At 40.6% G+C, this 15114-nt stretch overlaps 1 protein-coding gene across 2 annotated transcripts in view; it reads right to left on the bottom strand.

Annotated features, from left to right (window-relative positions):
* The window catches only part of RYR2 (ryanodine receptor 2), a gene marked incomplete at its 5' end in the record, with an annotated part of 721806 nt that overhangs the window by 279617 nt on the left and 427075 nt on the right, over nucleotides 1-15114 (bottom strand). For both annotated transcript variants that reach the window (XM_082674159.1, XM_082674158.1), the window contains 2 exons: nucleotides 4719-4866; nucleotides 8366-8525. In XM_082674159.1, the coding sequence (XP_082530285.1) occupies nucleotides 4719-4866; nucleotides 8366-8525 (308 nt within the window). The remainder of the gene's footprint in view (nucleotides 1-4718; nucleotides 4867-8365; nucleotides 8526-15114) is intronic.

Below are 15114 nucleotides of genomic sequence, written 5' to 3'. Positions count from 1 at the left end.
ACACCCAAAATATAAATATTCATGTGGGAAGGAATGAAAATAAAATTGGGGATATCAAATGGTTGATATGTCAGACTTTAAAAGCATGGTTGATTTTTCCCCAAACCTTTTATTATTATCATTATAACATCTTCCAACAGAAAAGATATAGACTGTCATCTCTCTTATCTAATACTCTCTAGGGAGACACAAAGTTAGAAAGAAGCTCAAAAACTTCTATGAGGACTGTACCCTTGTTAGGTATTTACTGTACTTATATTAGGTATATACCTAATAGAGTAGTTGAATCAAATATTTTAAAAGTATGCAGGGCTTCCCTGGTGGCACAGTGGTTAAGAATCTGCCTGCCAATGCAGGGGACACTGGTTCAATCCCTGGCCGGGGAAGATCCCACATGCCGCGGAGCCACTAAGCCAGTGTGCCACAACTACTGAGGCTGCACTCTAGAGCTCGTGAGCCACAACTACTGAGCCCACGTGCCGCAACTACTGAAGCCTGCACACCTAGAGCCTGTGCTCTGCAACGAGAAGCCACGACAATGAGAAGCCCACGCACCACAACGAAGAGTAGACCCCACTCGCCGCAACCAGAGAAAGCCCTCACGCAGCAACGAAGACCCAACACAGCCAAAAATAAAAACAGATAAATAAATTAATAAAAAATAATTTAAAAAAATAAAAGTACGCAAAAACACTGGAAAATGCTATACTATCCTAAGGTATTATTAATAAACATTTGTATGCCTGATATATCCAATTGTTCATTAAGGAGTACATTTAATAGGTAATTACAAAAAGAGATTGTGGCTTTGTGAAACTAGGAGTCACTATGACTAATGATTGAAGTTCTCCATAGAATGCCACAATCACTAAGGAGATATTAGACACAGCCACTCATAATTATGATAGTTTACTAATAATAATCCACAATTGATGATGTGGGGAGAGAAACAAATGTCTGAAAGTTTAACCAAAAAAAAAAAAGATCAATTAACTCTTTAAAAGATTTACAAGTCTTCAAAATTAACAACGTCTACTCCATGGAAGATCTCATTTAAATAATGAAAAAGCAATCCACAAACTGGGAGGAAATATTTCCAATATCTGACATAGTTCTTATACCCAGAAAAACATACATATATGTTTATATATGTAAATATATACATTTTCACAGTTTAATAAAAAGAAGACAAAACAACCCAGGTTTTTTAATGGATAAAAGATGTGAACAAACACTTCATAAAAAAAGATATACCGATGGCTAATGAGTATAAGAAAAGATGCCAACATTATTATTCTTAAGGAAAATGCAAATTAAAACTACAATAAGATACCATTTCACACCTACTGTAAGGGCTAAAATCGGAAAGATTACCAATTCTTGGCCACGATGTGGGAGCAAAACTATACCTTCACATATTGGTTATGGGAGCATATTTGCAGAACTGCTTGGAAGTTTCTTGTAAAGTGAAATGTACGTTTGTCCTATGACACAGCAATTTCACTTCTATTTACCCTAAAAGAAGTGAAAGTATGAATCTGCACAAAGACTTGTCTACAAATGTTCATCGCAGTCTTATTCATAACAGTCAAAAACTGGAAACAACCCAAATCTATATCAACAGGAGAATGGATTAAAAAAATTGTGGTTTATTATTCAAATGGAATGCTACTCAGCAATTAATTTTGTGATACTTGTAAAAACACGGGTGATCACAAAAACAGTACACTGGGGGACTTTCCTGGTGTTCCACCTTCCAATGCAGGGGACGCAGGTTTGATCCCTGGTTGGGGAACTAAGATCCCACATGCCTCGGGGCAACTAAGCCCACGTGCCACAACTACTGAGCCCATGCGCCTCAACTAGAGAGCCTGCATGCTGCAAACTACAGAGCCCATGTGCTCTGGAGCCCGCCCACCACAACTAGAGAGAGAAAAACCCACATGCCACAATGAGAGAGATGCCTGTGCACCGCAACCAGGGAGAAGCCTGCACGCCGCAATGAAGAGCCCACGCTGCAATGAAAGATCGCACGTTCCGCAACTAAGACCCGACACAACCAAAATAAATAAATAAATACATAAAATAAAATAACAAACAAAAACAGTATGTTGAGCAAAAGAAGTTAGATAAAAAATATAGTCATTACTGTTGGTGGGAATGTAAACTGATACAGCCACTATGAAGAACACTATGGAGGTTCCTTAGAAAACTAACAACAGAACTACCATATGACCCAGCAATCCCACTACTGGGCATATACCCTGAGAAAACCATAATTCAAAAAGATACATGTACCCCAATGTTCACTGCAGCACTATTTACAATAGCCAGGACACAGAAGCAACCTAAATGTCCATCGACAGATGAATGGCTAAAGAAGATGTGGTACATATACATACAATGGAATATTACTCAGCCATAAAAAGGAATGAAATTGAGTCATTTGTAGTGATGTGGGTGAACCTAGAGTCTGTCATACAGAGTGAAGTCAGTCAGAAAGAGAAAAACAAATACCGTATATTAATGCATATATACGGAATCTAGAAAAATGGTACTGATGAACCAAGTGACAGGGCAGGAATAAAAGACTCAGACGAAGAGAACATACTTGTGGACACGGTGGGTGGGGGAGGGGAAGCGGAAGCTGAGACGAAGTGAGAGAGTAGCATTGACATATATACACTACCAAGTGTAAAATAGATAGCTAGTGGGAAGCAGCTGCATAGCACAGGGAGATCAGCTTGGTGCTTTGTGACCACCTAGAGGGGTGGGATAGGGAGGGTGGGAGGGAGGCTCTAGAAGGAGTGGACATGTGTATACATATAGCTGATTCACTTTGTTGTACAGGAGAAACTAACACAACATTGTAAAGCAATTATACTCCAATAAAGATTTTTTTTAAATATATAGTGGGGCTTCCCTGGTGGCGCAGTGGTTGGGAGTCCGCCTGCCGATGCAGGGGACGCGGGTTCGTGCCCCGGTCCGGGAGAATCCCACATGCCGCGGAGCGTCTGGGCCCGTGAGCCATGGCGCTGGGCCTGCGCGTCCGGAGCCTGTGCTCCGCAACGGGAGAGGCCACAGCAGTAAGAGGCCCGCGTACCGCAAAAAAAAATAAAAATAAAAAATATATATATAGTGATTACATTTATGCAGAGTATAAGAAGAGGCAAAATTAATCTGTGATGATAGAATTTAGAAAGTGGTTACTTTTCGGGGGCAGAGGGAACTTTCTGTGATGAAGAAAATGGTCCCCATGTTCGTTTGGGTGGTGGTTTCTCTCGTGTATACAACTGTCAAAATTTACCAAATTGAACTGAAGATCTGTGCATTCTATTATATAAATATTATACCTCATTTTAAAAATATTTTAAAAAGAACCATTCGCGTTGAGGGCTTATTCTGTACCAGACAGCTGTAGAACTCTTCCCAGTTGTTGTGTCTTGACTTGGCAGGGTTTTATTGTTTACCCATCCCAGGGGCCGTGTGGACTGCACACCCTTTAAGGCAGGGGTATTTTCTGTATCTTGCATATCTAGCAGTATCTGCTTCCTAATAAGATCTACCAAGTACTTGTTGCTGTAAAGCGGACTTCAAGATACGTTACATTGTAAGAAGTTACATTAGGATTATGAACATTATTGTTATTAAATGGGTATCTAATTTTATTTGTAGCAAATGTAAGGATTCAGTAACTACAGTGAACTGTCCAGATGCTAACTACATACTGACTCAACTCAAAGGACTGACATCTGGGGCTGGGATCCTGCCTCTACCATTTAGTAAATGGGAAGACACGGAAGTATCTGAATTTGTTTCCTTAACTGTAAAATGAGCATAGTACACAGACCATCCTCACAGAGTTACTGTGAGGATTAAACAATAATTGCAAAGGTCTTCTAAACACTTGTTACACATGATAAGCACTACATAAATATTACCTATCATTACTATTTAAGATTGAATTCCTATACACAGATACTACACTGAAAATATTAGTCATTAGAGAATATCTGACATAGATTTTTAAAACTTTCTATCAAAAAATACAGGCACTACAATGAAACATGCAGCGCTCATGTCATTTTTGGCAACTTTAAAATATGGATATTAACACCAACTCAAAGTACAGGAGGCAAAGGATTAAGGAGTTAACCATTTTAAACCATATTCTTAAAAGGTATTATTCAAAGGAAATACGTTCTTCATAGACCCTTTAAAAATCCATTTATTCAACACATATTTATTGAGTGCCTATTCTAGAGTGTTTTCCTTAAAGCAAAATATTGCACTAATTAATTACTATGGCCTATATGTAAGAGTCTAAACAATGAAGGTTTAGAAAACACTAGCTCCCACTATACGTTTACTCCCATAAACAACTAAAACTAGCTCTTCTGAAGCAGAGCTGGTGGGGTAGGTGGGAGTGAGGGGCAGTATCAGAATCACGGAGTTAACTGCTCCCTCAGACTCTTCGGGAAGGTAAACCCACTTCTTCCCCCTGCGGAATCAGTGCGGCCCGGAGCCACTCTGCTGAAAGATGAGCTAATCCTCCAAGTGTCCTTCAGGACAAAAAATGCTCTCAACTCCTGGCCTAAATTACATACTTCGACTGAAGGAGTCTATCTTGCACGCCCCCTTTTTATTCATGCATTTGGCTCTAAAGGACTTACTATGTGATTTTGCAACAAGAGGAGAAGAAAGCGAAATGAAAATACCATGATCTTGATCGGGCGCCTCCAGGGTGTAGCCATACCCCAGCAGTGTGCGCACGGCCTCACGGAGGCTGTCCTTGTTGGATTTCTTAGTCCGGTCATCTAGAAGGGCATAGGGAACCAGGCGAGGGTTTCTTCTGTTCTTTACATCCTACAGGAAGGCAAAAAAGGTGCATGATCGTCAAAGAGTGACCAACAGCATTTGGCAATGAGACAGCCACCAAATACATTGAAATATAAAGCATACGAAGGTAGATACTGTGCCTTCTACCTTCCCTTTGTCTTCCCAGGCTGCAGGAGTTACTGCAATACTATCAGTATGAAAGATTTAATCAAGTGAGTAACTGCATCAATTTAAATGGGCCCACGCCATGAGAAGAAAACGTAAAAATAACAGCAGTAACAAAAGCCAACTTGAAGGATCTCAGTAATCATCTTCCATCTGCCCTGGTCACAAGGCAATGGGCTAACTTAAGAGAACCTACCACTTCCTTGCCAAGTTGACTGACAGGTCTTTGTTACAAGAAGAGCCTAATTATTACCGGACACCTGATTTTTGAGCCAAAGGACAACACCAGGCTGCTGTGCCTTCTTCAGAGAAAACTCAGTGCATGGGCGGCCATCCCATGACCTCAAATAGCTTGGAAAATATACATTAAGTTGATTCCATCAACTGGGGAAAGCAGGTAATGCCAGGAATACTGAAATAGCTACAAGCCTCACAATTTGTATTTTACAAAAGAGGCCCCAAGTTTAAAACGTGATTAAAATGGTGTTGACCAAGCAAGAAGACAGGCTACCTGACGACCTTGGAGTAAGTACAAAACTTAATCTCATGGGAGGTGGAGATGCCTCCCATGGGCTGCGAGTCTTTAGGGCTCTAACATTTAAGAAGTTACTTCTTTTCACTCACTCACTGCTGCAGGTTTTCTCCAACTTTCCGTATTTTAGGAGGCATACTCGATTCTCAATTTACCTTAGCATGAAGAACTAAGAGGCTGTGGATATTCCCAAACCTTCTCCAAAAAAAAAAAAAAAATGGTATGTGGTGGACAGGGTTTGTTCTCGCCGGGGAAGAGCAAAGAAAACTGTTTCCTAATTTCTTCTTCCCCCTCTCTAGCAAATCTGTAGTAAATACCTCATCCTGACTACACGACCATCTACTGACACCTGGTGTCCAAATCATCTGGGTTGCTTGATGGGGAACCCCACACCGAAGCCACCCCCAAACACACAAGCAGCGTAAACAGAGTGCCTGCACTGCCAGTGCAGCTTCAAGACACATTACCCAGCACCCCTCCCTTTCAACACTGGCTGCTGCCCCGCAACTTTTCGTGTAGAGAAATTAAGAGGCCTCCGATGAACCACACTCTCTGGAAACGGTGTCCTGGGAATGTGACTGTGAAAAGGAGCTGCCCTGGGGTTTCCACGTACACGAGTGCTTGAAATCAGGTGTGCTGGAGAGGCAGAGAAGAGGGACCTCAAGCAAATGCCTGCTGGCAAGGAGTTTACGACCTAGTTGTGAACCAGACTATGTTAAGGAGAGGGTGATGAAAAATTAAAGACACCGGCTCCTTCAGACAACCCAGCAAATGTGTGCTCTGTCAGTGGGGAAGGGGGTGGAGGGATGGAGTGGGAACTGGGGGAGGGGACGGGAAACAGTTCCAAGGACAGCTCTGGCCAGATCAGACAGAGCCCTGTGTTTTTATGAGGAAGACCCTCATGCACAAGGCAGAGGCAGACAGCGGGGGTTCTGGTTTGTCCCACAGAGTCATGCGGGCCGCAAGGCAAGTGAGCGCTCCTTTGGCAGAGAGCAAATGTGACCCCTTATCCCCCTGTGGTATATGGTTCAGGTTCATACACACACACACGCACACACACACACGCACACGCACACACGCACACACACACACACTATGCTCAAGTGGACTGAGTACTGACAATCTCATCAGTTACAACCAGTTTAATTCAATATAAAAATAGCTTATTTTATGAAGTAAATCAAGGCTATCTGAGTTTTCTTTAGCCTTGCAAATGACAAAAGTCACCGGTTAAGAAGAATTTTGGAAACATATTTTTCAAACCAACAGGTAGCCTTTATCCTGAACCATGGCCTAAGCTTATAAGTAATAATCCAGTTTATTCCTAAAAATGTTTAAGTAAAGGCACTGCCCACCATGAGCTGGCAAGGATCCCTGTGATAAGCAAGAGAAGAATTTGGGCTCTGGAGTCAAAAGGCTTGATTCCAACCTGGTTCTGCCATCTGGGAGTGCTGGACAAATTGTTCTCAAGCTCCCTGTACATCATATGTGAATTGGCAATAAAAACTGTTCATCCTTCATGGAACTGTCGCAAGAGTTAAAGAAGAAAATAGATGTAAAACTCGAGGCATAGTGACTCTGGCATCTTACAATAACAGCGAACTATTCTATACGATTTGTTAGGTGAAAAGCACTGCTGTAGCCTTTCTTATACATAAGTTACATAATGAAGTTTAAAAATTCAGTGCGGAGGAAAACAGTGGCACGGAGAAAATTAATTGAAGTAGCGTTCCCAAGGTCACACAGTCACTAAGAGGCAAGGCTAAATTTGCTCCGCTTTGCCATCTCAATACAGACCCAATGACTGCTAGTTCTTCCTGTGAGTGCAACCATTAATAGAAATCCATGATTCTGAAATCCAGAAAACTCAGAAAAGTCGGTTTTATACTAAGTTTAACAAAAACTCTGTTGGTGACAAAAATGATCTGAATTGATGCAAGGCGGTGGATAATCTTTACTTACCCCTCTTGGTATCATCAGCCTACATTGCTGAACAAAGAATAATTTATATATAGTCTGCTGCCCTGCTGAGGGCACTGTGTAACATGATCAATGTATCACCATTCTGAAAACCAAGAAATAGCTGGATTCTGAAATTCATCTGGTCCCAAGGGTGTTAAATAAGGAATTGTGGGACTTCCCTAGTGGCGCAGTGGTTAAGAATCCGCCTGCCAATGCAGGGGACACGGGTTCGAGCCCTGGTCCGGGAAGATCCCACATGCTGCGGAGCAACTAAGCCCGTGTGCCGCAACTACCGAGCCTGCGCTCTAGAGCCTGTGAGCCACAACTACTGAGCCCGCGTGTAACAACTACTGAAGCCCGTGGGCCTAGAGCCCATGCTCTGCAACAAGAGAAGCCACTGCAATGAGAAGCCCGTGCACCGCAACAAAGAGTAGACCCCGCTCGCTGCAACTAGAGAAAGCCCGCGCGCAGCAACAAAGACCCAACGCAGCCAAAAATAAATAAATAAATAAATAAATAAATACACAAACAAATAAGGAATTGTGGACCTCTTCTATTATTCGTTTATCTCGAACTTCTCGTATTTCAAAAGCTTCTCCTAAAATACAATCTCAGAGAGAGAAATGCCACAAAACCACGTTATAAATCACTGGTCTGGTAATATTCACCGTGCCCCTCATGATAACAACAAGACTTGGGGTGGCCTGACTTCTTGAATCAGGCGTTTCTGTGCATATGTACATTAAAGATATCTATATGATGTGAGTTTTACAATGGTCATTACTTAATCTCTCCTGTTACAAATTATACTAATTCCCACTTAAATCAATCTCAGAGTACGTGCTGTAGAGCTAAATTCCCACGTACCTGTTGGATGCCATAGGTCCAGCCCTGCCGGATTCGATCCCGGGCCCACACGTTATGAGCATTTTCCGCCAACTTGTCCACCATCGCTTCCTGAGATGGGGTGAGCTTGATAAAGCTCAGGTCCATCGGGGCAGGCTTGTATCCACTTGTCAGCTGGTAACTACAAAGCAGAGCCAAAGAAATATATAATGGGCCTGTCCAGAAAAGTCAAGGTTGAAAAATCCCTATAACAGCCTGTTAAGTCCAATTGTTCCTAATTCTTATTGTTCCATAAACCACAGGGGTGACCAGTGGTAATGTGTCCAGCAAGCCTGAGCCCCTTGCACTTAAGCTAAAAACTCATCTGGTGCAAAGGCCACACGAACTTTATGTTTTCATTTTCACACCAATAAAACAGAAACGAGGCAACACCTGTCTCTCAAAGTTGAGAAGGACTTATCTTTGTTTGTGTTCCAAACAGCTGATGCTTTTTTTACAGGATAAATCAAAGTATCGGTAATTAAAACATCTGATAAATTTCTCTTCCTGTTAAGTCCTCGTTTTTCTTCAACATTTACATGTCATATTAAAGTAATATTTATTTCATCAATCTGCATATGCTTTCAGATACTAGCTGTTCATTATTCTACAGGGGAAGTTTAATGCATGTATACATTATTTCCCTACTGCTATTCCTAGTTACATAATTTAGGAAGCCTCATGATAAGACAGACACTAGGAAATACCAGGCATGTAATCATCTAAAATGTGAGTAAGGCCTGGATTTTAGGGGACTCACACCAGAGACTATTTCCACACTCCGAGCCGGAGAGGAAAAGTATTAAAATAAGTGTAAGTTTTAACCTTTTGGGAGAAATATAAAATTGAAAATAAAAGGTTTTCAACAGACATGTATTAGGGCAATAGGACTATAGGACTGCTCTGCTACAAACACACACACACACACACACACACACACACAGAGCTGTCTCATCTATTTAACTAGAGAGACTGGCACAAAGTCTGTTGTACAGTTGCTTCTCTTTCATTCTCTGTCATTGTTGTGTCCCCTACAATCAACTATGTTTTGAGGTCAGGATCTGCTTCTGATCCATTTTTCTAATTGTCATTATACTTAAAAGAGTACCTGGCAGAGAGCAGCCTTTCAGTCTACAGTTTTTGAAAGAATTAACTTTATTTACAGCATTAATATAAAGAGATATCCATCTTCATCTCAAAGATTCTCCTTTGGTGCAAACAAAGTAAAGAAAATTCACCAGATAATTAAGCTAAGTTTAAGAAATTATCAGAGCATGAGAAAATGGTCTTTAAGAAACTATATATAATCTTTCTTCTTCTAATTATTCTGGGCTATGGCTAGCCTGATTACAAGGTAAGCTCCTTAACAGCAGGGAGCTGAACTGCTTTGCTCCTAGAATAGTGCCTGATACGTGGTAGATAGTCAATAAAAATTTGTTAAAGGAATCCATGTATGACAGCAATAAATAATTTAAGGTTGAGTAAAGTTGACTTTACCTTAAATACTCCTTCTTCATTATAAGGCATCTTCTATTTTATAAATGATTTATCTACAGGCAAAAGTTTTAGAGAACATTTTGTTTGGTTTAAATAGATCAGATTGTCCCGGCAAGTGCAAAAATTATGGCTAATTACCACCTTATGTCACTTCATTTACATCCACGAGCTAAATTTATTGACGAAATTTTGTTCTGTTTTAAATCAGAACTCTGTATGTTTGGGTAATTAACAATATTTTTTCTTTGTTTTTCTATAAAGAAGCCACATGGGATTTCTGTAATCACTCACACAAATCACTGTATTTTATAGGATTCTGATGTTTAAATGGACAAATCTGTCAACTGTAAGCACAGCCTCTATACAAGTTCTCACTCAGAAAATAATTTCTTCAAGAAAGAGCTCTCAATGCATTTCAAATGCACCAAGAGGTGATCAAGCCATCATCGTCTAATTTCCAAGTTTAACATTATTTGCTAGAAGCAGGGTTGGGGGTAATGATAAAGAATTTGGTCTTTTGCATACAGCTGGCCAGTAAGCAAATGAAAAGATGCTCAACATCATTAAGTATTAGAGAAATGCAAATCAAAACTACACCTCATACCGGTCAGAATGGCCATTAAAAAGTCCACAAATAACAAATGTTGGAGAGAATGTGGAGAAAAGGGAACCCTCCTATATATTGTTGGTGGGAATATAAATTGGTACACTCACTATGGAAAACAGTCTGGAGGTTCCTCAGAAAACTAAAAACAGAATTACCATATGATCCAGCAATCCCACTCCAGGCATATACCTGGACAAAACTGTAATTCAAAAAGATACATGCAACCCTTTGTTCATAGCAGCACTGTTCACAATAGCCAAAACATGGAGACAACCTAAGTGTCCATCGACAGATGAATGGATAAAGAAGATGTGGTACATATATACAATGGAATACTACTCAGCCATAAAAAAATGAAATAATGCCATCTGCAGCAACATGGATGCAACTAGAGATTATCATACTAAGTGAAGTAAGTCAGAAAGAGAAAGACCAATACCATATGATATCACTTATATGTGGAATCTAAAATATGGCACAAATGAACCTATCTACGAAAACAGAAACAGAATCGTGGACACAGAGAACAGACTGTGGTTGCCAAGGGGGAGGGGGGAGGGAGAGGGAGGGTTGGGAGTTTTTGGTTAATAGATGTAAACAATTATATACAGAATAGATAAACAAGGTCCTACTGTACAGCACAGAGAACTACACGCAATATCCTGTGATAAACCATAATGGAAAAAAATACAAAAAAAGAATGTATATATGTGTATAACTGAGTCACTTTGCTGTATAGCAGAGACTGGCAGGACACTGTAAATCAACTACACTTCAATTGGGGAAAAAAAAAAACAACTTGGTCTTTTGTACTCTCCCATCTTCCCACCTCTATTTCTCACCTTCCTCTTGACTTTCCCCACAATAACCCAGCACACGGTAGCATAACAGTACACAATTCTCTTTTTTCTCTCATTTTCCAGTGGTCCTAATTCCTCCTACCTGTCGCAGAGGATACACATACGGTCAAGTTTGGAAGCTAATCTATGAATAGTTGACTAGAGCCTATGCTACCTCAGTGAGGGATATATGCCCTCTAAAAGAGGAAAGATCCTTCCCCTGCAACCCATTCTAATGGTAGACTTGCCAGCCATGTCTTACATGGCATGGGGAGGAATTTTTGAGGGTTATTTTCTATAAAAAATTATAGATAAGTTTTACTAATCTATAGTAGAACTACACATTCTACTATATGTCTATAGTATATATATATGTATATATGATAATATTGGCATAAGCATTTCTCTTTATTTTCTAAATTTTCCTCTTCCTATACAGAATATCTACTAATGTTGCTTCAATTTGTGATCACAAGGAAAACCTACGGAGACACATTTGCATCTGTTGATTTGAAATAACACAATAATTAGTTCACACTCATTTTCAGATGTAGACTAGGATTCAGTTTACTTGCTTTTCTTCATAGTCCTGTGCAAGAAAGAATTTAAAGTGGTTCTTTTAAATGGTCAATAGTCCCATCCAAATTAAAGTTACTAATTCCCATTTCACCTGAACCTTATTTCCACACTGTTTCACTTCATATTCTATAGTAAAAACACAAATATCTTTGAAATTAATAGACTTCAACCTCAGTAGGTTGATAAAAATGATGACATCATGAATGCTTTAACCAGTGGCATCAATGAGGATTTACAAGACCATTTTTCTTTATGTGAGACATGACAAAGTATCAAATCATTATACCAAAATGAGATTTTTAAAAAGCGCATAAATGTACTTCAGCAAATAATGTCCATTTCATCTTATTAATACAAGTTAATTAGGTACATAAAGATCAACTAACTACTAATATAAATTATTTTCTTTTTGTGATTGAAAATGAACAAAGAACAAAGCTTTTGAATAAAATGTGACTGATGTGAATCTTGGAAGCTAAATGGTTCCAAGTAAAGCTTCAGATAGATTTCCAGAGATTTAAAAGTAATAAAGGAAAGACTGCTACGACAATTCTTGGGAAGTAGAATTCTGTAGGCCAAATAATAGAGAAAAGGTATGTCATTAGTAATTACAGTAATACAAAATATATATAGCTCATATTAAAGACATCTATGTATTACAGTCTACCTTCTCAAGCTTTCTGGGAAAATTCTGCCCAGAATTTTCAGCTACAATCAGCTAATAGATCTCTTTCTTCTGCCATCTATTTCCCTAGTAGGTGTAGTTTTTTACTTCCCTTACTTTAATATGCAAAGTTGCAGTGCTAACAATCATTTTGTAAATTTAGGTTATGAGGAATATATATGGTATTAAACAAACACATTCAATACGTTCATTTCCAAAACATCAACGTTCTTTTGTAGTTATTAGCTCTTAGTTTTATTTTGATGTGGTATATAATGCAATAATTTTTTTTTTTTTTTTTTTTTTTTTTTGCGGTACGCAGGCCTCTCACTGTTGTGGCCTCTCCCGTTGCGGAGCACAGGCTCCAGACGTGCAGGCTCAGCGGCCATAGCTCACGGGCCCAGCCGCTCCGCGTCATGTGGGATCCTCCCGGACCGGGGCACGAACCCGTGTCCCCTGCGTCGGCAGGCAGACTCTCAACCACTGCGCCACCAGGGAAGCCCAATAATGCAATAATATTTTAAAAGTGAGATTAACAAATGACATAAACTCTCTGGGCGTCAGTTTTCTTACAGTAAAATTTCTTTTTAAATACGTCTTTGCCTGAAAAAAAAAGAAAGCCCTCCTGGCAAACTGCCAGTTTCGTTTGCATCCAATTACCAAAGCTGTAAACAAAAAGTTGATAATCCTTGGCCCTACTGAGGAACTGCCATGTGAAGCAGCAATTCAGTTTTGTGCTTCATTCCCACCTGACCCACATTTTTTTCTAAGCAGGAATTCTAAATGAGCCTTTGAAAAAGGTGTTCGGTAGAATATCACTTAAGGGCCAATTTAAGTGGTGCAACAAAAATGTGGCAGAATACCCAAAACACTAAGGAACGAGCCTTTTCTTTTTTTCCAGCCTCTCTCACCTCTCGAGCTTACTCGTTGAGTATGAATCAGGTTAAATGAAGCTTGGAAGTCATTACGTTGTGAAAGATGCACGGTAAACATGAAAAGATTATGTCCAAGTTCAGTGGATGTTAGCTGTAAATTTCAAAACCAAATCAGCGCTTCAAGTACCTTGGAACAAATGGGGAAAATCTCAGATGACTGCACACCAGAGACATTAAGAACAAGTTTTGCTGGAAGCACATCTATCAAAAATGAATACTGCGCTGACATTCTCACAGAAAGGAGATAGGGAATATTCAAAAACCCTTCTCCAGAAAACAAATACAGGAGAATAATTTCAGTGTGGAAATTAGAAGGGAAAAGGGCAGGGATCTATTTCTTCTACTACATTTCTTGGTTTTGTTTTTAAATAAATGTGTAATATGATGATATGCCCTGTGTGTCCCCCACCACTAATTCCTTGTTTAACCCAAGGCCTTCCTGTACCTCACAGCCTGTTTGAAACAAAACCAAGAGAGGATCATTTCAAGAGAGACAAAAAAAAAAGCCATTCTTGGCTTTTGGATTTTTAAAATAGGCTTTGAAAATTCACTGCAGAGACAACAGTCTTTAGAGAAAGGCCTTCTGATATTAAAAGCTCTACTTATGGATACCAAAAGCGCAAGGCCCTGATACATAAAAGGCCCGGAACATAAAAGGAGACCAGATAAAGAGTCCAGTCTGTCCAGCCCCAGACAGGCTGAATGTTCCAGAGCCTGGAGGAGAGGAAAGCTGGAGGGAAGCCAGGGCTCTCCCCCCCTGCCCAGATGGAGACCAGACAGATCCAGAGCTGAGGGGAACTTCTGTCTTGCTTACCAGATTGGACCCAGGAGAATGGCCAGGTTCCAGAATCTCCCACACCTCAACCCTTGTGCAGCACAGTTTCAGGAAAACAGATTTGGCAACAAACCAAGTGTAGGCTGTCAGGCAACCTTCCCTCCTCCCTCCACCAAGACACTGCAGTCCCCAAGTTGCCACAGGGAGCATTCCCAGGTTTCCAGCCTCCTCTTAAAGAGGCATGAGTGAAGCTAAAAGCAGAGCAAGGACCTGGAGGACTCAAAAAGAGATGCGGAGGGTCCCAGCGTGTGGTCCAAAGATCAGGCAGGAAAACACGCATCCCATAATGAGGCAGGAGATAGATGGGCCCCAGGCCGAGCAGCTGGAATCTGTCCCCTGTGGACAGGTACTCCAAGATGAAGACAAGAGAAGGAGGATAGTCAGGGGACCTGAGCCCTGCCCAGATAAAAACGTAGAGAGACCACATTTTCCTCATTCTCGAAGCCAAGGAGGCCTTCTCAACTACACATGCACGGCAAGGCTCCTCAGAGATCAAAAAGGGAGGGCGCGCCACCCCATGGTAGGTGATGTCAACATACCCATAGGCCTCTTCGCTAGAATCCATGTTGGCTAAGAGACGCACGCGCACACACAGGGGAGGACCCTGAGTTGAACCAAATACAGACTCAGAACCAGGCAAAGCAAGATGATTGGCCACAGCAAACCCGGAAGAAATGTCCCATATAAGTGATTCAAACTACCACGGGGGCACGACTCTTTCTCTGCGTCTGCCCGTGGGAGTCTATTCACACGTACCCTTTTTCCTCCTAATAAA

This window comes from Grampus griseus (genome assembly GCF_964374135.1).
Source record: "Grampus griseus genome assembly, chromosome: 16".
Lineage (NCBI taxonomy): Eukaryota > Metazoa > Chordata > Mammalia > Artiodactyla > Delphinidae > Grampus > Grampus griseus.
The sequence above is the reverse complement of the archived record's forward strand: the minus strand, read 5'-3'. Positions and strand labels throughout refer to the sequence as shown.